Source organism: Budorcas taxicolor, chromosome X (genome assembly GCF_023091745.1).
Source record: "Budorcas taxicolor isolate Tak-1 chromosome X, Takin1.1, whole genome shotgun sequence".
NCBI lineage: Eukaryota > Metazoa > Chordata > Mammalia > Artiodactyla > Bovidae > Budorcas > Budorcas taxicolor.
This window is the reverse complement of record NC_068935.1, coordinates 85,653,859-85,677,337: the sequence shown is the minus strand read 5'-3', so window position 1 is coordinate 85,677,337 and position 23,479 is coordinate 85,653,859. Positions and strand designations below refer to the sequence as shown.

General features: G+C 42.1%; 1 protein-coding gene across 1 annotated transcript in view; it reads left to right on the top strand.

The window, feature by feature from the left end:
• Window positions 1–2,008: 2,008 nt before the first annotated feature.
• ZNF41 (zinc finger protein 41) overlaps window positions 2,009–23,479 on the top strand; it is a 47,472-nt gene continuing 26,001 nt past the window's right edge. The window contains exons 1-3 of the mRNA XM_052662698.1: window positions 2,009–2,097; window positions 17,440–17,674; window positions 20,661–20,666. Of these exons, the coding sequence (XP_052518658.1) occupies window positions 17,603–17,674; window positions 20,661–20,666 (78 nt within the window). The 5' untranslated portion in view covers window positions 2,009–2,097; window positions 17,440–17,602. The remainder of the gene's footprint in view (window positions 2,098–17,439; window positions 17,675–20,660; window positions 20,667–23,479) is intronic.

Genomic DNA, 23,479 nt, shown 5'->3' with positions numbered 1-23,479 from the left:
GAAAACCTTATACACCCTAAGTGTACATGTTCAAACCCACCTCCTCAAATTCTCCGAAACTAGTCTGAACAAATGAAAAGAAAGATACAATGTTAACTAGTGATTCGTATGCCTTAAGCATAGGTAGTTAACAGTGGACAATTATCAATAGGCCTGTGGTCATACCCCCACAAGCATAATAGAATTTATGATTCTATTTGGTTACACAAATAATTAGGGTATTCTTTTAGCTGACAGAGAGTCTAGGTAGGAGCCCTGGGGCTCTTCCACCCCCGGGGTCTGGTTTTCTAGTTGTATGTTATTTCCATAGATACTGGGCATATAACTCAAAGTCCACAGTCCGGCCCAAGATGGAGCCTGTTCTCTTTCCTCCTTCAACATTTCTTGTTTATTAATATGGCAGGAGATTTTTCATTTCACAACTAACACACACACTAACAAGCTCAAACCAATAAACACATATGCTAAACCCAACAGCTGGAAAATACAGTCTTTTCCATCAAGTAATCAAACATTGCCGAAAACTGGGTCCCATGCTTGAGGCTCAAGGCAAGTTTGAGTCTTGGAGAAGTTTTGCAAGTTTGACACTGGATTTCTAAATAATCCTTGGGTCAAAAGGGGGAAACAGTTACAAATTAGCACTTGAAACTGAATACTAATGAAAATGTATCAAATCAAAACTTGGAACTTGGGGCTTTCCTGGTGGTCTAGTGGTTAATAATCTACCTGCCAATGCAGCGGAAACCGGCTCCAAGGTCCTACATGCTGAGGAGCAACCAAGCCCCTGTGCCACTATTGAGCCAAAGCTCCGTGACTACTGAAGCCTGGTGCCTAGAGCCCGGGCTCCCAGAGAAGCCACCGCAAAAAGCCGACACGCCACAACTAGAGAAAACCCGCAGCAGCAAGGAAGAAAACCAGCGCAGTCCAATATTAAATAAATAAATCTTAAAAAAAAAAAAAAAAAGAAAAAAACCTTGAAACCTTGGCTATTCAGAAGAGAGCTTTAGCCTTCATGCTTATATAAGCAAATAGGGAAGCCTGAGTACTCGAGTTTTTTCTTGTTTTAATGGATGACATGTCCCATTACTGATGTCACAAGCCCCCCCCCCCCCCCCCCACACCACTGCCGCGTGCACAGATACTTGGTTTCTGGCGCTCAACCACCTCAGCTCCCCGCGCCCACAGTGGTTAAACTCTCGCTGCGGGCGACTTCCGCTTCCTGGCCTAAATTTGACACGTACTATTCCCCCCGTGGCAAATACCCAGGGTCGGTGACAGCCAGAGCAGGGCGATGCCCCCAGCCGACGGGTGGACAGAGGCGCCGTCAGGTGGGCACCCAGCGGCGCCCGGGGCTCTGCCGCCGCGAGCCGCCTGCACGGATCAGGGGCCTTTCCGCACCTGGGGAAGTGGAGCGGGGGTGGGGGCTGGGGAGGGGGCGCCAGTGTCAGGCCAGTGGCTTGGAGGTGTCTTTCTAGCTAGGATAGGGAAGGGGGCAAGGGGAGTTACTACGTGTGAAGATGCCTCGGTCCCTGGGGATACGGCCGGAGGGCGGGGCCCCGGGACGCAAAGAAGGGAAGACACCAGGCCTACGCTTGGGGTAACGGCGGAGGATGCGGCGCAGGAGGGAAGAGTCTGGGAGCCGCAGCCCGACCTGCTGGGCCGGATCGGCTCCCAGGAAACCCCGCCGAGGCAGGTCTGAGGAGGGACCGCTGGTTCCGCAGCCGCAGAGATGCCCACCCTCCCAAGATGGCGACTCCCGGAGAGACACTCCCAAGAGGACAGCCATGTTAGTGGTCTGACAAAGTCACTAAAGAAAATTGGAAAGCCCGCCTCTCCTCTGACACACACAGACACGCGCACGCACTGACACCTCGTGAGTGCACCGGGTGTAATTGGGGTGGACGGCGGCTTCGGCGTCGACACTGAGCATGTGCAGTGTGAAATCCAGAAACGTCAGCGTCCCGCAGAGGCAGTTCCAACACTTTGGGCTCTGGGGCTGAGTTTAATTGAGATGGCGATTTAGCAGCAGTAAAGCATTGACATAATTATGGGGGCGTTAGGACATGGCTTTCTTGCTCAGTGATGGTACTCTGTGGGGTGAGTAATGGGGCTTCTCTGGAGTCTGTGAGGTGGTGCATAGAGCGACACAGGGGTTTGTGGGTGAATGATGGAGGCAGTAGGGAAAGTAATAAGCAGTCTGTGTGCTGAATTTTGGCGAATCTGTGCGGTCAGTGATACAGTCTATAGGGTGAGCATGGGGCATTGATGAGGTGAGCGATGAGGAGTCTGTAGGGTGAGTGATGAGCCTCCTTAGAGGCCACTGATGGGGTAAGTGACTGGGTCTGTGGGATAAGCAGTGCAAGTCTATGGAGTGAGTGATCAGGGGTAAGTGGAGTAAGGAATGGGGACTATAGTGTGAGTGATCCGATGTCAGAGATGTGATTCGAGCTCTGTGAGGTTAGTGCTTGGAGGTCCTGTGTAGCGAATCATGGGCGTTCTGTCAGGCGTCATGGGGATTACTGAGGTTATGTGATGGAGCTGTCTGTGAGGTAAATGATGAGGTTCAGTGATGTGAGTGATGAGGATCTTTTGGAGAGTAATGGGTGGTCTGTAGAGTGCATGGTAGAGAGCCTGTGAGGTGAGGATTGGAGAATGAGCGAGTGAGAGAGTTTTTGAGGTGAGTGATGAGGGCCGTGGGATGAGTGTTGCAGGGTCTATAAGGTATATGGTTGGGTTTATTGGGTGGATGGTCAAGGTTTCTGTGGTGTGAGTGATGGGGCTCTGTGGGATGAATGATACATTTATTTGGGACTGTGGATAGTGATAGAGGGGCCTATTAACCACATGCTGTGATCAGTGGTTTTAGAATTGAGATGTGATTGTTTCCAAAACCTACTTTTGACCTTCTCGGTCCTCCTGTATCTTTGTTTCCTGTGTCATTAGTTTCTGCCCTTGATTTCATTATCTCTTTTCTTTAGATTTTTTTCTTTTATTCCTATTTTTTAATTCCTAAATTGAATCCTTATCTCAATTAATATTCCATAATTTTTAGTATAGGCATTAAGTCCATGAATTTTTCTCTAAGAACACTTTAGTTTCATGTCACAAGTTTTTATATGTAACACTTCCACCATAGTTTATTAATAATGTTTTCTAATTTCTGTTGTGGTTTTCTCTCTGATCCCTTAGTTATTTAGGTATGAGATTTTGATTTCCCCCAAAGTTGAAATTTTTGTTATTGATTTCTAAATTATAGCCAGAGACTGTCGTCTGAGTGATCATTAGGTGCAGGAATGGATGTTCCTTAAAGTGGATGGTATGTATTGAAATTTCAGTTAAATTATTTTCCAAAACTTTTGTAAAAGTACATCTCCCACTAGCAGCATATAAAAGGGCTCACTCCAAAATCATCTCCCGTACTGATTGTTGCTGCTTTTTTAATTTCTGCTCTGAGGGCCAAACAAAACAGTATGTAGTTTACTTTGATGTGCATCTTCCTGACAACTGGTGGCCGAACATCTCCTATTTATTGACCACTGAAATGTATTTAAAAATTTTTTATATCCTCTGCTCTTTTTTTCCTTTATGTAGTTTGTCTTTCTCACTAATTTATGGATATTAACCTTCTGTCATTCATTGTAATTTTCCCCTTTATCTCTCTTTATATCTTGATTTTTGAAAATGTCTTCATATATAATTAGAAAAATAGTCATCTGATTAATTTTCCTTTACAAGTTCTAAATATCGTGTCTTGCCTAGTGAGTTCTCCCTGATTTGGTGCTTAAGTAAATATATGACTTAAATTTAAATTTTCATTGTTTAAGGGTTAAATTTTAATCCAACTGGAAAATTCTGGTGTGTGGTATGAGATGAGATTAAAGTTTGTATTTTCCATTTGGTTAGAAAATTGGAAAGCACCAATCATTAAATGAATACCCTTTTCAAACTCAGTTAAATGCCACTTTTGTCACATAAATTCCCAAATGTTCTATTTCTGAACTCAATTTTTTCTTCTGTATGTGTACCTACTCCCTTTCAAAAAACTGTTGTGACTTTAGGAATACTTTTAATATTTCATAGTGCTAATCCCCTCACTCTTCCTTTCTTTGGTTGTTTTCTTTAATATTTTTTAGCATTTATTCTTTCATATGAATGTTAAAAACCACTTTATTTTACTTCAAAAGAAACCATTAAAACTATATTTTATAGTTTTCTTCTTACAGATTTAGGACCTTTTTTTAAAGTTCATTCTTAGATATTTTACACTTGATTTCACCATCACAATAAATAGCACATTTCTCCATTTCCATGGGGGAAAAATATTGATTTAAATTTTTTTCTTTTTTGTATGGTATTTCTTATCCAATCCAGTTATCACATTCTCATGTGAATTATAGTTGCCTTTTATGGTCTCTTAGTTTTTCTAGATATAATATCATGTCACGTTCAATTAACAATGATTCTCTCTCTCTTCCTTTCAAATATTTTTTTCTGATTACTTCATTTTCTATTGCATTAGCTAGAGCTTTCAGAACAATGTTGAATGATACTTGATAGAGAGAGAACCTCTATCTTGTTGCTAATTTGGAAGTGAAGGATATTCATTCATTCATTCATTCAACAAATGTTTGTTAAATACCTTCCCCTTTCCAGATACTGGATTTGAAATCCTGCATGGCCACTTACTAACTACATGATCTTTTCTTTTTCTAACAGCTTTATTGATATAATTCACCTTCCACAAACTTCAACATTTAAAGTTTACAATTCAGTGGTTGTTAGTATGTTCAAGTTGTGCAAATCACCCTCATAATCCAATTTTAGAACATTTCATCACCCCCAAAAGGAAACATTGTACTGATTCCACATTCCCACCCCATACCTCCAGCTGCAAGCAGCCACTGATTTATTTTCTGTCTCTATAAATTTGCCTATTTTAGACCTTTCATATATATGGAATCAAACAATATATGCTCTTCAGTGGCTATCTTTTTTCACTTAGAATGTTTTCAAGATTCATCCATGCTATACCATGTATCAGTACTTCATTCTTTATTACTGAATAATATTCCTTTGTGTTGATATACCTCATTTTGTTTATCCATTCATCAATTGATAGACACTTGTGTTGTTTTTGCTTTTTGACTACTATGAATAATGCTGCCATGAACATTTGTGTACAAAAACTTGTACACAAGTTTGTATATTTTCATTTCTCATGGAAGTGGAATTGCTAGGTCATATGGTACCTTTAAAGAACTGCCAAACTGTTTTTCAAAATAGTTGCACCATTTTACATGCTACCAGCGATATATGAAGGTTTTAATGTGTCATTTTTAACACTTTGTTATTGTCTGTTTCTTTTTTTTAATTCTAGCCATCTTAATGATTGTGAAGTGGTGTCTCATTGTGGTTTTTATTTCTATTTCCCTAATGAACATTGAGAATCTTTTGATGTGTGCAATGGACTGCATGTTTATGTGCCCCGTCCCACCCAAATTCACACCTTGAACCCCTAAATCCCAGTGTGATAGTATTAAGAGGTAAGGCCTTTGGGAGGTGATTAGGTCATGAGGGTAGAGCCCTCATGAATGGGATTAGTGTCCTTATAAAAGAAACCTCAGAGAGCTCCTTTCCACCTTTTGCCATGTGAAGACACAAGAAGATGGCTGTCTATGAATCAGGAAGCAGGTTCTCACCAGACACCAAATCTGCTGACATTTGAGCTTGGATTTCCCAGCCTCCAGAATTGTAAGAAATAAATATTTGTTGTTTAAGCCAATATTCTCTAAGTAAAGTGATGGTGAGTGGGATTGCTGGGTCATATGGTAGTTCTATTTTTAGCTTTTTGAGAAACCTCTATACTGTTTTCCACAGTGGCTGTACCAATTTGCATTCCCATCACAGTGCACAAGGGTTCCCTTTTCTCCACATCCTTGCCAACATTTGTTATTTGTAGGCTTTTTGATCATAGCCGTTCTGACAGGTGTGTGGTGATATGTCATTGTGGTTTTGATTTGAATTTCCCTGATGACTAATGATGCTGAGCATCTTTTCATGTTCCTGTTGACCATCTTCATTTCTTCTTTGGAAAAATGTCTATTTAGTTCTGCCCATTTTTTCTGTGTGTTTTTAATTGGAAGGTAATTACTTAACAGTGTTGTGTTGGTTTCTGCTGTACAACAATGTGAATTAGCCATAATCATGCATATATATTACCCCCTCCCTCTTGAGCCTCCCCCACCGGATCCCACCCCTCTAGATCTTCACAGAGCACCCAGCTGGGCTCCCTGTGTTATAAAGCAGCTTCCACTAGCTAGCTATATACACGTGGTAGTGTATGTACGTCAGTGCTACTCTCTCAATTCCTCCTATCCTCTCCTCCCCGCACTGTGTCCACAGGTCTGTTCTTTATATCTGCGTTTCCATTCAGTAAGATATATTAAGAGAGAGAGGCCACATTTACCTAACTTTTGTCCCAATATATTGTTATAATTGTTCTATTTTATTATTAGTTGTTGTTAATCTCTTATTGTACCCAAATCATAAATTAATTTTATCATAGGTATGCATGTGTATAAGAGATACAGCATATATAGGATTTGGTACTATACACAGTATCATTTCTGCCCATTTTTAAATTGGGTTGTTTGTTTTTTGATATTGAGTTGTATGAGCTGTTTATATATAATATGTTGGATATTTCTTATCAGTCATATCATTTGCAAATGTTTTCTCCCATTCAGTAGGTTGTCTTTTCATTTTGTCAGTGGTTTCCTTTGATTACAAAAGCTTTGAACAATTTTTTGAACAGTGACATTGAACATCATTTAAACATTTTTTAATTGAAATATATTTTGAGATAACTGTGGATTCACATGCAGTTGTAAAAAAAATAATGCAAAGTGATCCCTTGTGCACTTTGCTCAGTTGTGACATTTTACAAAATTAAAGTATAATATACCAACCAGAATTGTGATCCTAATACAATTCAACCATCTTCGTCAGATTTCCTCAGTCTTCTCATACATATATGTGTGTACTAAGTTTCATACAATTTTATCACCTGTGAAGCTTTGTGTATCCATCACCATAGTCAAAATACTGAATGGTTCCAATATCACATTGATCCCTAGCCTTGCACTTTTATAACCACACTGTTCACCTCTTGTCTCTACTAACCCTTGGAAACCACTGATCTGTTCTCCATGTCTAAAATTTTGTCACTTCAAAATTGTTATATTGATCAAATCACATAGTATATAAACTTTAGACATTTTTTCAGCTAGGTAGGAGAGATCCAGTTATTCTGCATCCTCACCAGCATTTTTCATTGTCAGTATTTATTTTAGCTATTCTGATATATGTGTAGTGATATCTCATTGTAGTTTTCATTTGTATTTCCCTGGTAGATAATAGGGGAACTATTTCATATGCTTATTTGCCACCTATGTATCCTCTTTGGTGAAATGTCTGTTAGTATTTTCTAATTGAATTGTTTGGATGATTTTACTGTTGAGTTTTGAGAGTGTTTTATATATTCTACATACCAGTCTTTTGTCAGATATGTTATCTTCACGTATTGTTCATAGTCCGTAGCTTGTCTTTTCATTCTCTTCATCTTTCCCATCCTCTGGTCTTTTTCAGAGCAAAGGTTTTTAAATTTTTGACAAGACCCAGTTTATCAGTGTTTCCTTTTATGGATTATGCTTTTGGTGTCCATTCTCTGATTCTCTGACACCAACTGAATGTCCAACAACTCAATTTTTTAAACTTATTTATTTTAATTGGAAGCTTATTAGTTTACAATATTATAGTGGTTTTGCCATACATTAACATGAGTCAGCCATGGATATACGTGTGTTCCCCATCCTGAGCCCCCACCTCCACGCCCCTCCCCATCCTATCCCTCTGGCTCATCCCAGTGCACCAGCCCTGAGCACCCTGTCTCATGCATCGAACCTGGACTGGCGATCTGTTTCACATATGATAATATACGTGTTTCAATGCTATTCTCTCAAATCACCCCACCCTCGCCTTCTCCCACAGAGTCCAAAAGACTGTTCTATACATCTGTGTCTCTTTTGCTGTCTCGCATATAGGGTTATTGTTACCATCTTTCTATTTTGACACTGCCTACCAGTATTCTTGCCAGGGAAATCCCATGGGCAGAGAAGCCTGGTGGGCTACAGTCCATGGGGTCTCAGAGTCAAACATGACTTAGCAACTAAACAACAACCATCTGGAGTTAGCATCAGATCCCATAAATTAAAGGGCTCAATCCCAGTGCCCCCACTTCAGATGCCAGTCACTGCAAGTCCCAGGCCACCCATACTTCTGATTTACTGGCTATAAATTGGGAGTTCCCAGGACCTCTTCCTCAGGTTTAGTAATTACTAGAATAGCTCAGATATCAAGAAAACACTGTTTACCAGTTTATTATTAAGATACAACTCAGAAACAGCCAGATGGAAGGGATCCACAGGGCAACTTATGGGAGGAGAGGTACAGAGCTTCCATGCCCTCTCTGGACATGCCTTCCTCACAGAACATCTATATTCAACCTGGAAGGTTGCTCTGGATGTACAATTGTTCTAGCACCATTGAGTTGTTTTACATGTTTGTAAAAAAAAAAATCAGTTGGTCATACTTACGTGGGGCTATTTCTGAATCCTCTGTTCTGTTCCATTGATATGTGTCTGTCCCTCTGCCCAAATCAGTTTTGATTAATATATCCATGTAGTAAACTTTTAATATTTATTAGGATGATTCTTCCACTTTATTCTTCTTAGTTAAGACTGGTTTAGCTCTGGGTCCACTGGACTCTGAAGTCTACTGCAGAAGGTGTGGGTTCAATTCCTGGTTGGGGAACTAAGATCCTGCTTGCCACATGGCATGGCCAAAAAAACAGAGACTGGTTTAGCTATTCTAGGGGTCTTGTCTTTCCATATAAATGTTAGGATACGCTTGTCTGTGGATGTTGAACATATTCTCATGTGCTTATTTGCCCACCACATATTCTCTTTGGTGAAATGTCTCTTCATGTCTTTTGTCCATTTAGTTCTTTATATGTTATAAATATTAGTCTTTTGTCAAATAAGGGGTTTGTGAATATTTTCTCTCAGTATGCAGCTTGTCATTTCATCCTCTTAAGAGTGTCTTTTGCAGAGCTACAATTTTTAATTTTGATAAACTTACCTATTTTTTTCTTTTTAAAAAGTCATGTTTTTGGTGTCATACTAAGAACTCTTCACTAAGCCCTGAGTCCTGACAATTTTCTCTTCTGTTTCTTTCCAACAGTTTTACATTTTACACAGAAATCTATGATCCATTTTGAGCTAATTTTTTATGCATTCTCATGCTCAATTGCTTCAGTCATATCTGACCAACTCTTTGCAACCCTATGGACTGTAGCCCACCAGGCTCCTCCATCCATGGGATTCTCCAGGCAAGAATACTGGAGTGGATTGCCATGCCATCCTTCAAGGGATCTTCCCTACCCAGGGATCGAACCAGCATCTCCTGCATTGCAGGCAGATTCTTCACTGCTGAGCCACTATGGAAACCCCAGTGTAACAATTAGAATGAGATTAATTTGGGTTTATTTTGTTTGTTATGTTTATGTCTTGTTGTTTGTTTTTTGCTTGTGAATATCCAATTACTCTAGCACCATTTGTTGAAAAGATATTGAATTGCTTTTGTATCTTTGTAAAAAAATTTACATGACTGTATTTGTAGGAGGCGATATATGTGTCCTCTATTCTGTTCCATGTGCTTCGCTCAAGCGGCTATGAGGAGATATCCCACGCCCAAGATCAGAGAAACCTCAGCAAGATGGTAGGCCCTGGAGCAGCGGGAAAATGGCTGTCTGAGAAGGCCTTACAAATAACTGTGAAAAGAAGAGAAGCAAAAAGCAAAGGAGAAAAGGAAAGATATACCCATTTGAATGGAGAGTTCCAAAGAATAGCAAGGAAAGATAAGAAAGCCTTCCTCGGTGATCAGTGCAAAGAAATAGAGGAAAACAATAGAATGGGAAAGACTAGAGATCTCTTCAAGAAAATTAGAGATACCAAGGGAATATTTCATGCAGAAATGGGCACAATAAAAGACAGAAATGGTATGGACCTAACAGAAGCAGAAGAAATTAAGAAGAGGTGGCAAGAATGCACAGAAGAACTGAACAAAAAAGATCTTCATGACCCAGATAACCACCATGGTGTGATCACTCACCTAGAGCCAGACATCCTGGAATGCAAAGTCAAGTGGGCCTTAGGAAGCATCACTATGAACAAAGCTAGTGGAGGTGATGGAATTCCAGTTGAGCTATTTCAAATCCTAAAAGATGATGCTGTGAAAGTGCTGCACTCAATATGCCAGCAAATTTGGTAAACTTATCTGTGGCCACAGGACTGGAAAAGGTCAGTTTTCATTCCAGTTCCAAAGAAAGGCAATGCCAAAGAATCCTCAAACTACTGCACAATTGCACTCATCTCACTCACTTGTAAAGTAATGCTCAAAATTCTCCAAGCCAAGCTTCAACAGTACGTGAACCGAGAACTTCCAGATGTTCAAGCTGGATTTAGAAAAGGCAGAGGAACCAGAGATCAAATTGCCAACATCCGCTGGATCATCAAAAAAGCAAGAGAGTTCCAGAAAAACATCTGCTTCATTGACTACGCCAAAGCCTTTGACTGTGTGGATAATCACAAACTGTAGAAAATTATTAAAGAGATGGGAATACCAGACTACCTGACCTGCCTCTTGAGAAATCTGTATGCAGGGCAGGAAGCAACAGGTAGAACTGGACATGGAACAACAGGCTGGTACCAAATAGGGAAAGGAGTACATCAGGGCTGTATACTGTCACCCTGCTTATTTAACTTATATGCAGAGTACATCATGAGAAACGCTGGGCTGGAAGAAGCACAAGCTGGAATCAAGATTGCTGGGAGAAATAGCAATAACCTCAGATATGCAGATGACGCCACCCTTATGGCAGAAAGTGAAGAAAAACTAAAGAGCCTCTTGATGAAAGTGAAAGAGGAGAGTGAAAAAGTTGGCTTAAAGCTCAACATTCAGAAAACTAAGATCATGGCATCAGGTCCCATCACTTCATGGCAAATAGATGGGGAGACAGTGACAGGCTTTATTTTGGGGGGCTCCAAAATCACTGCATATGGTGACTGAAACCATGAAATTAAAAGACACTTACTCCTTGGAAGAAAAGTTATGACCAACATAGACAACATATCAAAAAGCAGAGACATTACTTTGCCAACAAAGGTCCGTCTAGTCAAAGCTATTGTTTTTCCAGTCGTCATGTATGGATGTGAGAGTTGGACTATAAAGAAAGCTTAGTGCTGAAGATTTGATACTTTTGAACTGTGGTGTTAGAGAAGACTCTTGAGGCCCCTTGGACTCCAACCAGTCCATCCTAAAGGAAATCAGTCCTGAATATTCATTGGAAGGACTGATGCTAAAGCTGAAACTCCAACACTTTGGCCACCTGATGGGAAGAACTGACTCACTGGAAAAGACCCTGATCCTGGGAAAGATTGAAGGTGGGAGGAGAAGGGGACAACAGAGAATGAGATGGTTGGATGGCATCACTGACTCAATGGACATGAGTTTGAGTAAACTCTGGGAGTTGGTGATGGACAGGGAGGCCTGGTGTGCTGCAGTCCATGAGGTTGCAAAGCGTCAGACACAATGGAGCAACTGAACTGAACTGAATTGAATTGAACTGATGCTGTTCCATTGATCTGTGTGCCTATCCATTCATCTATACCTCATTGTCTTGATTCCTATGTGTGGGTCCTATGTTGCTTCAGTCGTATCCGTCTCTTTGCCACCCTATGGAATGTAGCCGGCCAGGCTCCTCTGTCCATAGGATTTTCCATGCAAGAATACTGTAGTGGGTTGCTGTGTCCTCCTCCAGGGAATCTTCCCAACCCAGAGATCAAACCCACGTCTATTAAGTCTTCTGTATTGGCAGTCAGACACTTTACCACTAGTGCCACCTGGGGTAAATAAAAAGTATGAAATCAGGTATGTTGATTTTTCCCACTTGATTCTTTGTCAGAATTGCTTTAACTATTCTCTATTGTATATCCTTTGTCTTTTCACACAGATTTTAGAATAATTTTGCCTATATCTACAAAAAATTCTTGCTGAGATTTTGGTAGAAATTGTATTAAATCTGGAGAATTGGTATTTTTACCATGCCACAGACACAGTATCTATACATTTATTTAGATCTTTGTTGATTTGCCTCATCAGCATTTTATAGTTTTCAGCATTTGTTGTTGTTTTTGTTCGGTCACTAATTTGTATCCGACTGTTTGTGATCCCATGGACTGTAGCATCAGGCTCCTCTGTTCTGCATTATCTCCCGGAGTTTGCTCAAGTTCATGTCCATTGAGTCGGTGATGCTATCTAACCATCTTATCCTCTGCCAACCCATTCTCCTTTTGCTTTTAGTCTTTCCAAACATCAGGGTCTTTTCCAATGAGTCGGCTGTTTGCATCAGGTGACCAAAGTATTGGAGCTTCTGCTTCAGCATCAATCCTTCCAATGAATATTTCAGGATTGATTTCCTTTAGGATTTACTGGTTTGATCTCCTTGCTGTCCAAGGGACTCTCAAGAGTCTTTTCTATCACCACAGTTTGAAAGCATCAATGCTTTAGCACTCAGCCTTCTTTATGGTCCAACTCTCACATCTGTTGGAGAAGGAAATAGCAACCCACTCCAGTACTCTTGCCTGGAAAATCTCATGGATGGAAGAGCCTGGTAGGCTACAGTCCATGGCATTGCAAAGAGTCGGACACAACTGAGCGACTTCACTTTTGCTTTCTCACATCCATACAGATGGATGTCATCATAACATAATGATTAAGAGAACAGGCTCTGGAGTAAGACTTAGAATCTGTGTGACCTTGGATAGGTTATTTAAATTTTTTTCCACTTAATAATAATGAAGTGAAAGTCATTCAGTTGTGTCCGACTTTTTGTGACTCCATGGACTATACAGTCCATGGAATTCTCCAGGCCAAAGTACTGGAGTGGGTAGCCTTTCCCTTCTCCAGGGGATCTTTCCAACCCAGGGATCGAACCCAGGTCTCCTGCATTGCAGGCAGATTCTTTACCAGCTGAGCCACAAAGTAACAGTGTTATTTGTTCCAAATGCCCAATTACATTATTTTTCTTTACTCAGCTATAAGTATATATCAATTGCAATAATCATTTCTCAAAAGTGCATTCCTCCAATTTTGAGTTTTCTATTACTATTTACTTTGTAATTGTTTATACTATTCCCTTGAGTATTCTCCTAAGATGCTAATATTGCCATATAATACTGTAAATGTTTGTATGTCTAAAATTGTGTTTTGCTCTGACAGAAGAATGGTATTGAGTGTGAGTGGGTTTTAAATGCTTAAATCTCAGTCCCTTTCTCTCAGTAATTTTTAGATGTTTTTTGTCTAATATGTTTTTTAATTGTTGCAAATAAGTCTAGTGCCATTGTGATCCCTTTCCATTGTAAATAGCATGTTGTTTCTGCTTGGGAGCATTTTTTTTTTACAACTATTCTTTTAATGGAAGCTTTTCATGTGATATTATTTTTATGTATTTATTTATTTTTAAAATTTATTTGGTTGCACTGGGGCTTAGTTGTGGCACCTGATGTCTTCAGTATTAGTTGTAGCATTCAGGATCTTTAGTTGCAGCATGTAAACTCTTAGTTCCAGCATGTGGGATCTAGTTCTCTGACCAGGGATTGAACCCAGGCTCCATGCATTGGGAGCATGGAGTCTTAGTCAATAGACCACCAGGAAAGTCGCCCCGGCAGCATTTTAAAGTTTCTTTTTACCCTTTAAATTCAGTGCCAAACCAGATTTGGGGTTGGTTTGGTTCCTCTGGAAGTGAAGGATTGCAAGGATTTTTGTGGGGGAGGGTCATGGAGTTAAAGTCCAATAAGATTATCTGGAAAAGGTCAGTTTTCATTCCAATCCCAAAGAAAGGCAATGCCAAAGAATCCTCAAACTACCACACAATTACATTCATCTCACACGTTAGCAAAGTAATACTCAAAATTCTCCAAGCCAGGTTTCAACAGTACGTGAACCGAGAACTTCCAGTTGTTTGAGCTGGATTTAGAAAAGGCAGAGGAACCAGAGATCAAATTGCCAACATCCGTTCAATCATCAAAAAAGCAAGAGAGTTCCAGAAAAACATCTGCTTCATTGACTACGCCAAAGCCTTTGACTGTGTGGATCACAACAAACTGCGAAAAATTCTTAAAGAGATGGGAATACCAGACCACCTGATCTGCCTCCTGAGAAATCTGTATGCAGGTCAAGAAGCAACAGTTAGAACTGGACATGGAACAGCAGACTGGTTCCAAATCAGGAAAGGAGTACATCAAGGCTGTGTATTGTCACCCTGCTTATTTAACTTAAATGCAGAGTACATCATGCAAAATGCTGGGGGGAATGAAGCACAAGCTGGAATCAAGATTGCCAGGAGAAATATCGATAACCTCAGATATGCAGATGATGCCACCCTTATGGCAGAAAGTGAAGAAGAACTAAAGAGCCTCTTGATGAAAGTGAAAGAGGAGAGTGAAAAAGTTGGCTTAAAGCTCAACATTCAGAAAATGAAGATCATGGCATCTGGTCCCATCACTGCATGGCAAATAGATAGGGAAACAATGGAAACAGTGACAGGCTTTATTTTTGGGGGCTCCAAAATCACTGCAGATGGTGACTGCAGCCATGAAATTAAAAGACACTTGCTCCTTGTGATAGCTTATGGTAAACGATGTCCAATTCGTGATCTCCGAAGAAGAAGATTTAGCTTTGGGACGAGGGACCAGGCTTGATCTCTTAAGAGCTTTTGTGTAGCAGAGTTTTATTAAAGTAAGAAAAGGGACAGAGAAAGCTTCTGACATAAACATCAGAAGGGGGATGGAGAATGCCACCCCTTGCAAGTGTTAACAAGGGAATTATATACTTTTAAATTAATTATTACAATAAATCAAAAGAATGTCTCAAGTCTTTGAAAATTTTACCAGACCCAGTCCCATAATTTACACTGTAAGATATCAGGATTAGTCAGAAGGTTTTCAGGAAGGAGAAACTGTCCTCAGTCAGGATACACTGCTGTTGTATCCTGACTGAGGACAGTTTCTCAGAGTTTAAACTGAGCTGTTTGTGGTGTAATCATCAGTTTCATACTTAAAGAAAAAATGTATTATGTGACTAAGACTAAGGAATGTAGAGAAAAAAAGATGTTTGTCCTTTCCTCCTCCTTGAGAATTTCAGAGCCCTATCTCCACTTTGAGAGCCCCAGGCCCCTTTCTCCTCCTTGGGGACCCCTAGGAGATCTTATCAATCTGCCTAGGAATTGACTCTCTCACTCGAAAAAAAAGCTATGACCAACCTAGACAGCATGTTAAAAAGCAGAGACATTACTTTGCCAACGAAGGTCCATCTAGTCAAGGCTATGGTTTTTCAAGTAGTCATGTATGGATGTGAGAGTTGGACTATAAAGAAAGTTAAGCACCAAAGAATTGATGCTTTTGAACTGTGGTGTTGGAGAAGACTCTTGAGAGTCCCTTGGACTGCAAGGAGATCCAACCAGTCCATCCTAAAGGGATCAGTCCTGGGTGTTGATTGGAAGGACTGATGCTGAAGCTGAAGCTCCAATACTTTGTCCACCTGATGCGAAGAGCTGACTCATTTGAAAAGACCATGATGCTGGGGAAGATTGGGGGCAGAGGAGAAGGGGACGACAGAGGATGAGATGGTTGGATGGCATCACCGACTCAATGGACATGGGTTTGGGTGGACTCCAGGAGTTGGTGATGGACAGGGAGGCCTGGCATGCTGCAGTGCATGGGGTTGCAAAGAGTCGGACACGACTTAGCGACTGAACTAAACTGAACTGAACTGAAGATTATATAATTTGGGGCCTATAGACTGCATTCATGTTGAATCAGTGAGTGATAATCTTGGGAAATCCTTGAAGAAACATAATTAGACATATGTGGGTAAGTAATTGGGACCTCTGTAGAAATTTTTGAGGTTTTATAAGAGTTGGAGATTTGAAGTCATTGATCAGTCCATGAGAGTTATTGATTGGGACACTGAGGTGGTAAAAGAGTCATTGCAAGCCTTGGATTTCAGGTCTTTGGGGGTCAGTTTTAGCAACCCTATAGGAGTCATTGATTGGGACCTATGAACATTGGTAATTGCAGGACCTTTGATTTAGTATGTGATGGTCTATTTTGGGGTTTATGAGTGTCACTGACTCTATATATGGGCTGTGAGTTATAGAGTCCTACAGGAAGTCAGGTTGGACCCATTGAACAGATTAATAGTTGATTTTCTATTGAAGTTGTGTTGCCTGTGTTGTTGATTATTTGAAGAGCCTAAGGAAACCAGTTGATGGCACCATTTGGGACACAGTTTTTGTCAAGCAGTGTAGGTTACCAATTTAGGAGCCTGTGCAGACATGTTGACTTTCAGGGCCAGATGGGAATTGGGAGAGAGGGTACAAAGAGTTTATGTTTCCATCTTTGGCAAAAGAGAGTGGGCTCTAAATTTCCCAGAATGTACACTGAATTATACAAAATACTGGTTTATGCATTTGTGATATGGTCACCCTTCAGCCAGAGCACTTTAAAGGCAGCAAGAAACAGAAATAATGTTTGTTGTGATTCTTATCACAACAGAAATAATGTTTGTTGTGACTCATATAGAATACCATATGGCCCAGTAGTTAAAGAAAATGTACTTTAGAGTTAGGCAGACCTGGGTTTGAATCCCTGTCCTTCCCCTAATCTAAGTAACCTTGGGGTAATTTATATATATATATATATATATATATATATATATATATATATATATAGCTGCACCACGTGGCTTGTGGGATCTTAGTTCCCTGACCAGGGGCAAATTTCTTAATAGCTACAAACAGCTCTATCTGATGGTAAAGAGAATAATAGGAAAAAGTAATACCTAGTTCATATGATGAGTTTGAAAATTAAATGAAGTACTAACAAAACATTCCTTGCACCTTATAATAACAGCAATATTTAATATCAATGGGATGTGTTTTCCCAGTGCCAAATAAGAGTGAGTACTTTTGAAGTATCATGTCATTTAACTCTAATAGCCCTGTGAGATGGGTGTTTTCATTCTCAGTTTTAAAGTGAAAAAACTCAGACTAAAGTGACTTCCCTAGATTCTAGCTAGAATGCAGAAGAGCTGGAATTAAAATTCTCATTCATTTTTACATGAGTATTGTCCACATCCTACACAGGTGTTGGTTACTGAACACACTATCCAGTGTTAACTATTCTTTGGTGCCCCCAGGAAACGCTTGTGGGTTGAATGCTGAATGCTGAATGATTGACCACATGGACACTGCCTTTCCAGGTTTTTTGAAATCTCTGCGGAGCCCTTGGGCCAGACCCCATAGTGAAGGCTGCAGGATCTTCCTTCCAGCTCCACAAGCTCACACTGAGTCCACCGACCAGCCTGGCCTCAGGGTCTCAAGAAGAGCAGCGTTGTGGGCAAGAGAGTCCAAGGGTTGAAGAAGATGCCAGCCAACCAGAGCTATCGCCAGTGGTCCCCAGACCTGGCTGCAGAGGGACAAGGCAGCATGTGTGAGGTGAGGAGGGAGAGGGCTTCAGGGGCAGGAGTTCATTCAGTGAGGAGATGGTTCTGACCTGTTGCTAGGGACTTAGGGCGGGGACAGGAGGGGCAAATTGCAGACTTGCTGCCCCTGAAATGAATCACCATCCCCCTGCTGAGGGTGAGCACCACATGGCTGGTGTCCTGCATCCAGATCCCTTCCTGTTTCAGTGGAAAATATGATGCAGCTGATGGAGGAAAGGTGGGATGGAAGGTCAGCCGCACAGCCTGGGGGAAGGGGAAGCAGCTCCCTGCAGAGTGTCTGTGGGTAAGATCCAGCTAGAAGTGACCACTGGCCCCAGTCATGGAGACACTATCCCTGATGCCCTGCATAGACCCTCCACTACCCATTGGCTCTGTGCACACACTCAGCTGATCCTCGGGGATTTGCTGATTCCGCCTCTATCCTGATCTAGGGAGAAAAGTCCCCTTTTTTGGAGCTTAGAGGATGGCAGGGTAGTAGGGTGAGCACAGTCTCTAGGGCCCTTCTAGTTCTTCCTACTCCTCTCAAAGATTAATAAAGTGGCCTGGGAAGGTACATGACTTGCCCAGGCCCCTGGGGTTTTGAGTGACAGCAGTGGACTGGTACCAGGTCTCCTGACTGTGTCCTCCACCCTCACCACACTCCAGCCAAGACCAGCTTTCCCACTAAAAGTTCCCTGGAAATTGTGTAAACAGAGGAATACAAGGGAGCCAGACCCTGCCCCACAGCTTCCAACTATCCTGAGTCTACTGTCAACTCTGGGGACAGGCTGGTTGTCACAGGAGCTCAGGATCATGTGGTCATTAGAATAACATTAAGCTTTTAAAACTTATTTTGATATTTATTTTTTAATAATTTCATTATTTAGAATATGCAGGTAAGTAAATAGAAGAAAATAAAACATTGCTTGTAATTTCAGCATTAGTCAAAGTTAACCATTGTTAGCATTTAGCTTATTTCCATAGTTTTTTCCCTTTATATGTGCATGTATGTGGGTATGTGGATATACACATGTGGGGCTGAGAGTATACATACATACCACACACATATACACAATACAGTTGAAGTTTAAAAATGAAATTGTAATATTTGGTTGTTTCCTTTTTTAAGTTGGCACTTCAGTATAATTTTCTAGACAGTGAATATTTTTCTTCACATGATACATAAGAGCTTTTTATCCTTTGGATAAACTATCATTTAACCAGTCCACTGTATGTGAACTTAGGGCATTCGAGGTTTTCTATTGTGATGAAAACTGCTATGGTGAAATTCTTACATTTAAATCTTTTTGCCCAAGTCACTGAAGTTATATTTTGAGTAAAATGTATAGGGACATTGAATGATAAACAAACTGCTGCCTAACAGTAGGGTACTTCCACTCTGGAAAACTGTCCTTGTCTGGTTTCTGCTCTATCAGATCAGTCACAGACCCACGAGTTGGGGGTCACAGCCATGTGGTCCTCCCCAGTCCTTCTGCACATGGCCCCTTGCCCAGCCAATGTGTGGGAATTTCTGGATGAATGATTCTGGTCTCTGCAAGGCACAAGACTCGTGTCTTCCTTCCCAACCATAGACTTATTTTTTAATTTAATTTATATTTTTAACACCAAAACCATTTTTGCATTGGGGTATAGCCAATTAACAATGTTGTGATAGTTTCAAGTGAGCAGTGAAGGGACTCAGCCATACATATACATGTATCCATTCTCTCCCAAACCACCCTCCCATCCAGGCTGCCACATAACATTGAGCAGAGTTCCCTGTGATATATAGTAGGTTTTTGTTGCCAACCATAGAGGTATGCCCCCTGTTCAAGAAGAAATGGAAATGACAAAGACCCTGGTGAATGTTATTTATTCACGTATTTATTTGTTAAGTTCTTAGTTTTTTTCATTAGATGTCAAGAAGCAGGAAATGGGCAGAGATACCACGAAATCAATAAAAATGTCCCCGGGGGTAAGGAACAGCCAGTTGGGCTAAGAAATAGTGACTGAAGCTGAAAAACATGAAGAGGAGTCAGTAAAAGAAAGAGAGATAGGGAATAGCCCAGGGAACATCTAGAGGGACCATGGTGCACATACTTCAGATGGAAGATAGCCAAGGGGTACAGGAGACAGGTGGGAGTGCAGTGGAACAAACAGAGGCAATGGAAAAACAAGAGCCAGAGGCCAGAGAGCAGCAAAGAGACCAAGAAACAGTAGTCTAAGCTGGAGAAGTTTTACTAGTGGGGAGCACGCAAGAGCCAGAAGGTATGAGAACAATCAGAAAGATTTCAAAATAGGAGGAGAGACCAGGAGATAGAGGAATCAGATAGCAGCCAGAGGGAACAGAGACCAGCCAGAGGGATGAGGAAACAGAAAACTCAGCTAGATGGAAAAAACAAAAATGTTTGGTGTGTTGGGTAACAGCCTGCCAGATAAGCCACTTCAAAGATACCAGGGGTCAGACGGAAAATCTGAGGGGGTGGGGAAAGGCACAGGTATTGGGTGACAGGAAATGGGGAGAAATGGGAAAGACATGAGCCTGGGAGTAGGCAGCAGCCAGAGGAAGCTGCTACCAGCTGCTGAAGCTGCGGAACAGGTTGGAGGAGCAGGGAAGTGACAAACCCATGGGACAGTTGGAGAGACAGAAAGGGGCCTCCAAAGCTGAGGAGTAGCCAAGGGCACCAGGGGCAATAAGGAACAGTCGCTGAGGCTGGGGAACAGCAAAGCTGTGCTGGGTGTGCTCTAGAAGTTCTGGGGCCTAACCAGAGGACTAGGGAACAGCACAGTGGGCATCAAAAGTGTACCTGGTATTGGATAGTAGCCCGACTTACTAGCGAACAACTAGAGAGACTAGAGAAGAGCTGAAAGGCATAGTATCCATTCCCAAAGCCAGAGGCCCCATGTAGTGGGTACTGGGGTTAAGAGAGAGTTGCAGGAGCCAGGGAACATCCAGAGTTCCAGAGGGATAGGGCAACAGGGGCTTCCTGGGATGTGAGGCTTCAGTGCTAAAACAGGGAAAGTCCTGGGCATACTCGGACAGTTGTTCACCTTGCCCAAGAAACAGTCAAAGGACCCGAAGGTCAGACATAATGCAAATGATGGAGAAGATGAAAGTACAGTGTCACAGAGCACACAGAAGTAGTATACACTGATGATCAAGAGCCTAGACTAGGAGCCGGGTAGACCAGTGCTCCACAGAGTGTGGTCCATGGACCAGACACAGGAGCATCAGATGAGAGCATATTAGAAATGCATTCCAGGACAGCCTAAGGGACAGGAAAGAACTGAGTCTAGAGAGAAGTCAGAAAACTCAAAGGGCAGTCAGTCTGTGTCAAGTAGAAGGAATGAGAAAGCCTCATCAGGACCAGGGAGCAGTCAGATGGAATGGGCACAACCATAATGGTACCACAGACTAAGGATCAGCTAGAGGGACAGCTGCCAAAGGGAACACAGGACAGTCAGGGGCACCAGGGATCAGTCGGAGGGAAGAAGAAATAGGAGGCATGGAACAATGAAACAAGGGACCATCAGAGGAAGCAATAAACAGGCATCAGGAAAGAGACCAGAGGACACTCAGAAATAACAAGAAACATTTAGAGGGAACAGTAAACAGGGGCCAAGGAAGAGTCAAAATGGGGACCATGCAGAGGAAACAAGAGCCAGTAGAAGGAGCCGGAGAAGTCAGGGGACAGGAGTGGGCAGGGTAAGCACGCAAAGACAGAGGGAGGAGTACACAGAGAACAATCTGATGAGAAGGGAAACAGCCAGAGGGAGCAGGAAAGACCAGGGCACCCCCAGCTAAGTAGGAACATGCAGAGAAGTTGGGTATCTAGCCCTGAGTAAGGGCAGAGTGAACTACATTGCACTTTTTCAGGCAGCCTAGTAAGTGCCCTGAGAACGCGTCTGCTAGGCTGGGATAGGGTTTAGAAGGGCAGGATCATCTCACAGTAGGTGATGGAGAAGTGTGCTGGGGCAGGAGTGAGAGCAGCCCTGAAGCTGGAGGACTGAGCCCCAGCAGGCTGACTGCAGAGTGGGACAGAGCAGATGGCCAGGGACAAAATGGGCAGTGATTGACGGATCCTGGCAGCATAGTGTGCCCCAGGGCTGAGAGTGCAGAGTGTTCTGGGACACAGATGACCCTGAAGGGAGACACTGCTGTGTGGTTCACTGGTGAGCCATCAGGGGCTTAGCAGGGATCCTCACATAGGATGAGGAAGTCCTTGTAGGGGTTCTGGTGGTGGCAGAAACACAGGCCATCCTCCACGGTGGAAATGGGCCAGAAAACCATACCTTTTAGTATGTGGCTGGTGAGGCTAGAATCTGGATGGGTCTGTATTAGCAACTTTGTATCCTAATTGCTAGCTCCAAAACCCCCTGTCCATCACCTCACATAACCCCTCCCAGGCAGGGTAGAGTCCGAAAAAGTGTCTTATTTTGGTGGGGAAAGGGATGGAAGTGGGGCATCTGTGCCTGGCAAGATCTTTGTACACTTTCCCTGTGTGAATCCAAGGGAGGGAGAGACAGGTGAAGATGGTCTTTTTGTCTGCCAGCTTGGGCTGTCAGAGTTGTTAAAATGTTTCACAATGTTTGAAAAGGAATACATATATGCATATATAATACATACATATATATGAATATATATATATGTTTGCTGTATACCTGAAACTAACACAACATTGTAAATTAACTATCATTCAATAAAAAAGTTTTTTTAATGTTCAACAATGCCAAATGGTAGAATATTTTAATTTTTCCGCCCTAGTTGGCAAGTAGCCACCCCTCCCCCACATCTGAGGCTCCTCCCCTGTGTCACCTACACACCTCCCAGTCTGTCCTGGCTCAGGTCACAGGCAAGAGAACAAGGATCAGGAGGGTGGGCAGGCAGAATGAGAGCTTCCCTCCAGCCTGACCCTGGGACTTGCCCTGGGTAAGTGCCCTTGGGCAGTGAGGGAGAGCAGGTCAGGTGTGTGGCTAGAGGCTCCGGTGGATTTCCTCCTCTTGGCAACCTTTGAGGCTGTGCCCAGGAGAACTGGTGGGTGGAGAAGTGCTGGGCATGGCCCAGTGCTTGTGGATCTCCCTCTGCAGCTGCTGGTGGTGGAGCAGGTACTGTGAGTTCTGTGCCTGCTCTGTGTCCCTGCGCATTTACTAATAAGGGCCCCCAAAGAACAAAGGATCTTTCGATGAATAAAGGCTCCTCATTTCCTCATAGCTGAATCACTAGATCTTGTCTTGATACTTAGTGCATTTTCTGTCCTGTTTAAGAAATCCTTGCCTTAAACGAATGTTCACCTATGTTTTCTCCTGAGTTTTAAAGCATTGATCATTTTGAAACTTGTTTCTTTTGCCTTTCACCCCAAATCACTGTTAACATTTTGTCACATTTGCTTTCTCTTCTCAATTTATGTATTTATGTGTATGATGTTGTTCAGTCACTAAGTTGTGTCTGACTCTTTGTGACCCCATGAACGCGAAGGCTCCTCTGTCCACTATCTCCTGTAGTTTGCTCAGATTTATGTCCATTGAGTCAGTGATGCTATCTAACCGTCTCATCCTCTGTAACCCCCTTCTACTTTTGCCTTCAATCTTTCCCAGCATCAGAGTCTTTTCCAGTGAGTCAGCTCTTCACATCAAGTGTCCAAAATATTGGAGCTTCAGCTTAGACATCAGTCCTTCCAATGAATATTCAGGGTTGATTTCCTTTAGGATTGATTTATCTCCTTGTAGGCCAGGGGATCTCAAGAATCTTCTCCAGCACCACAGTTTGAAAGCATCAATTCTCTACTAACATACCATTTGTAAGTAGTTTCCCCAATTG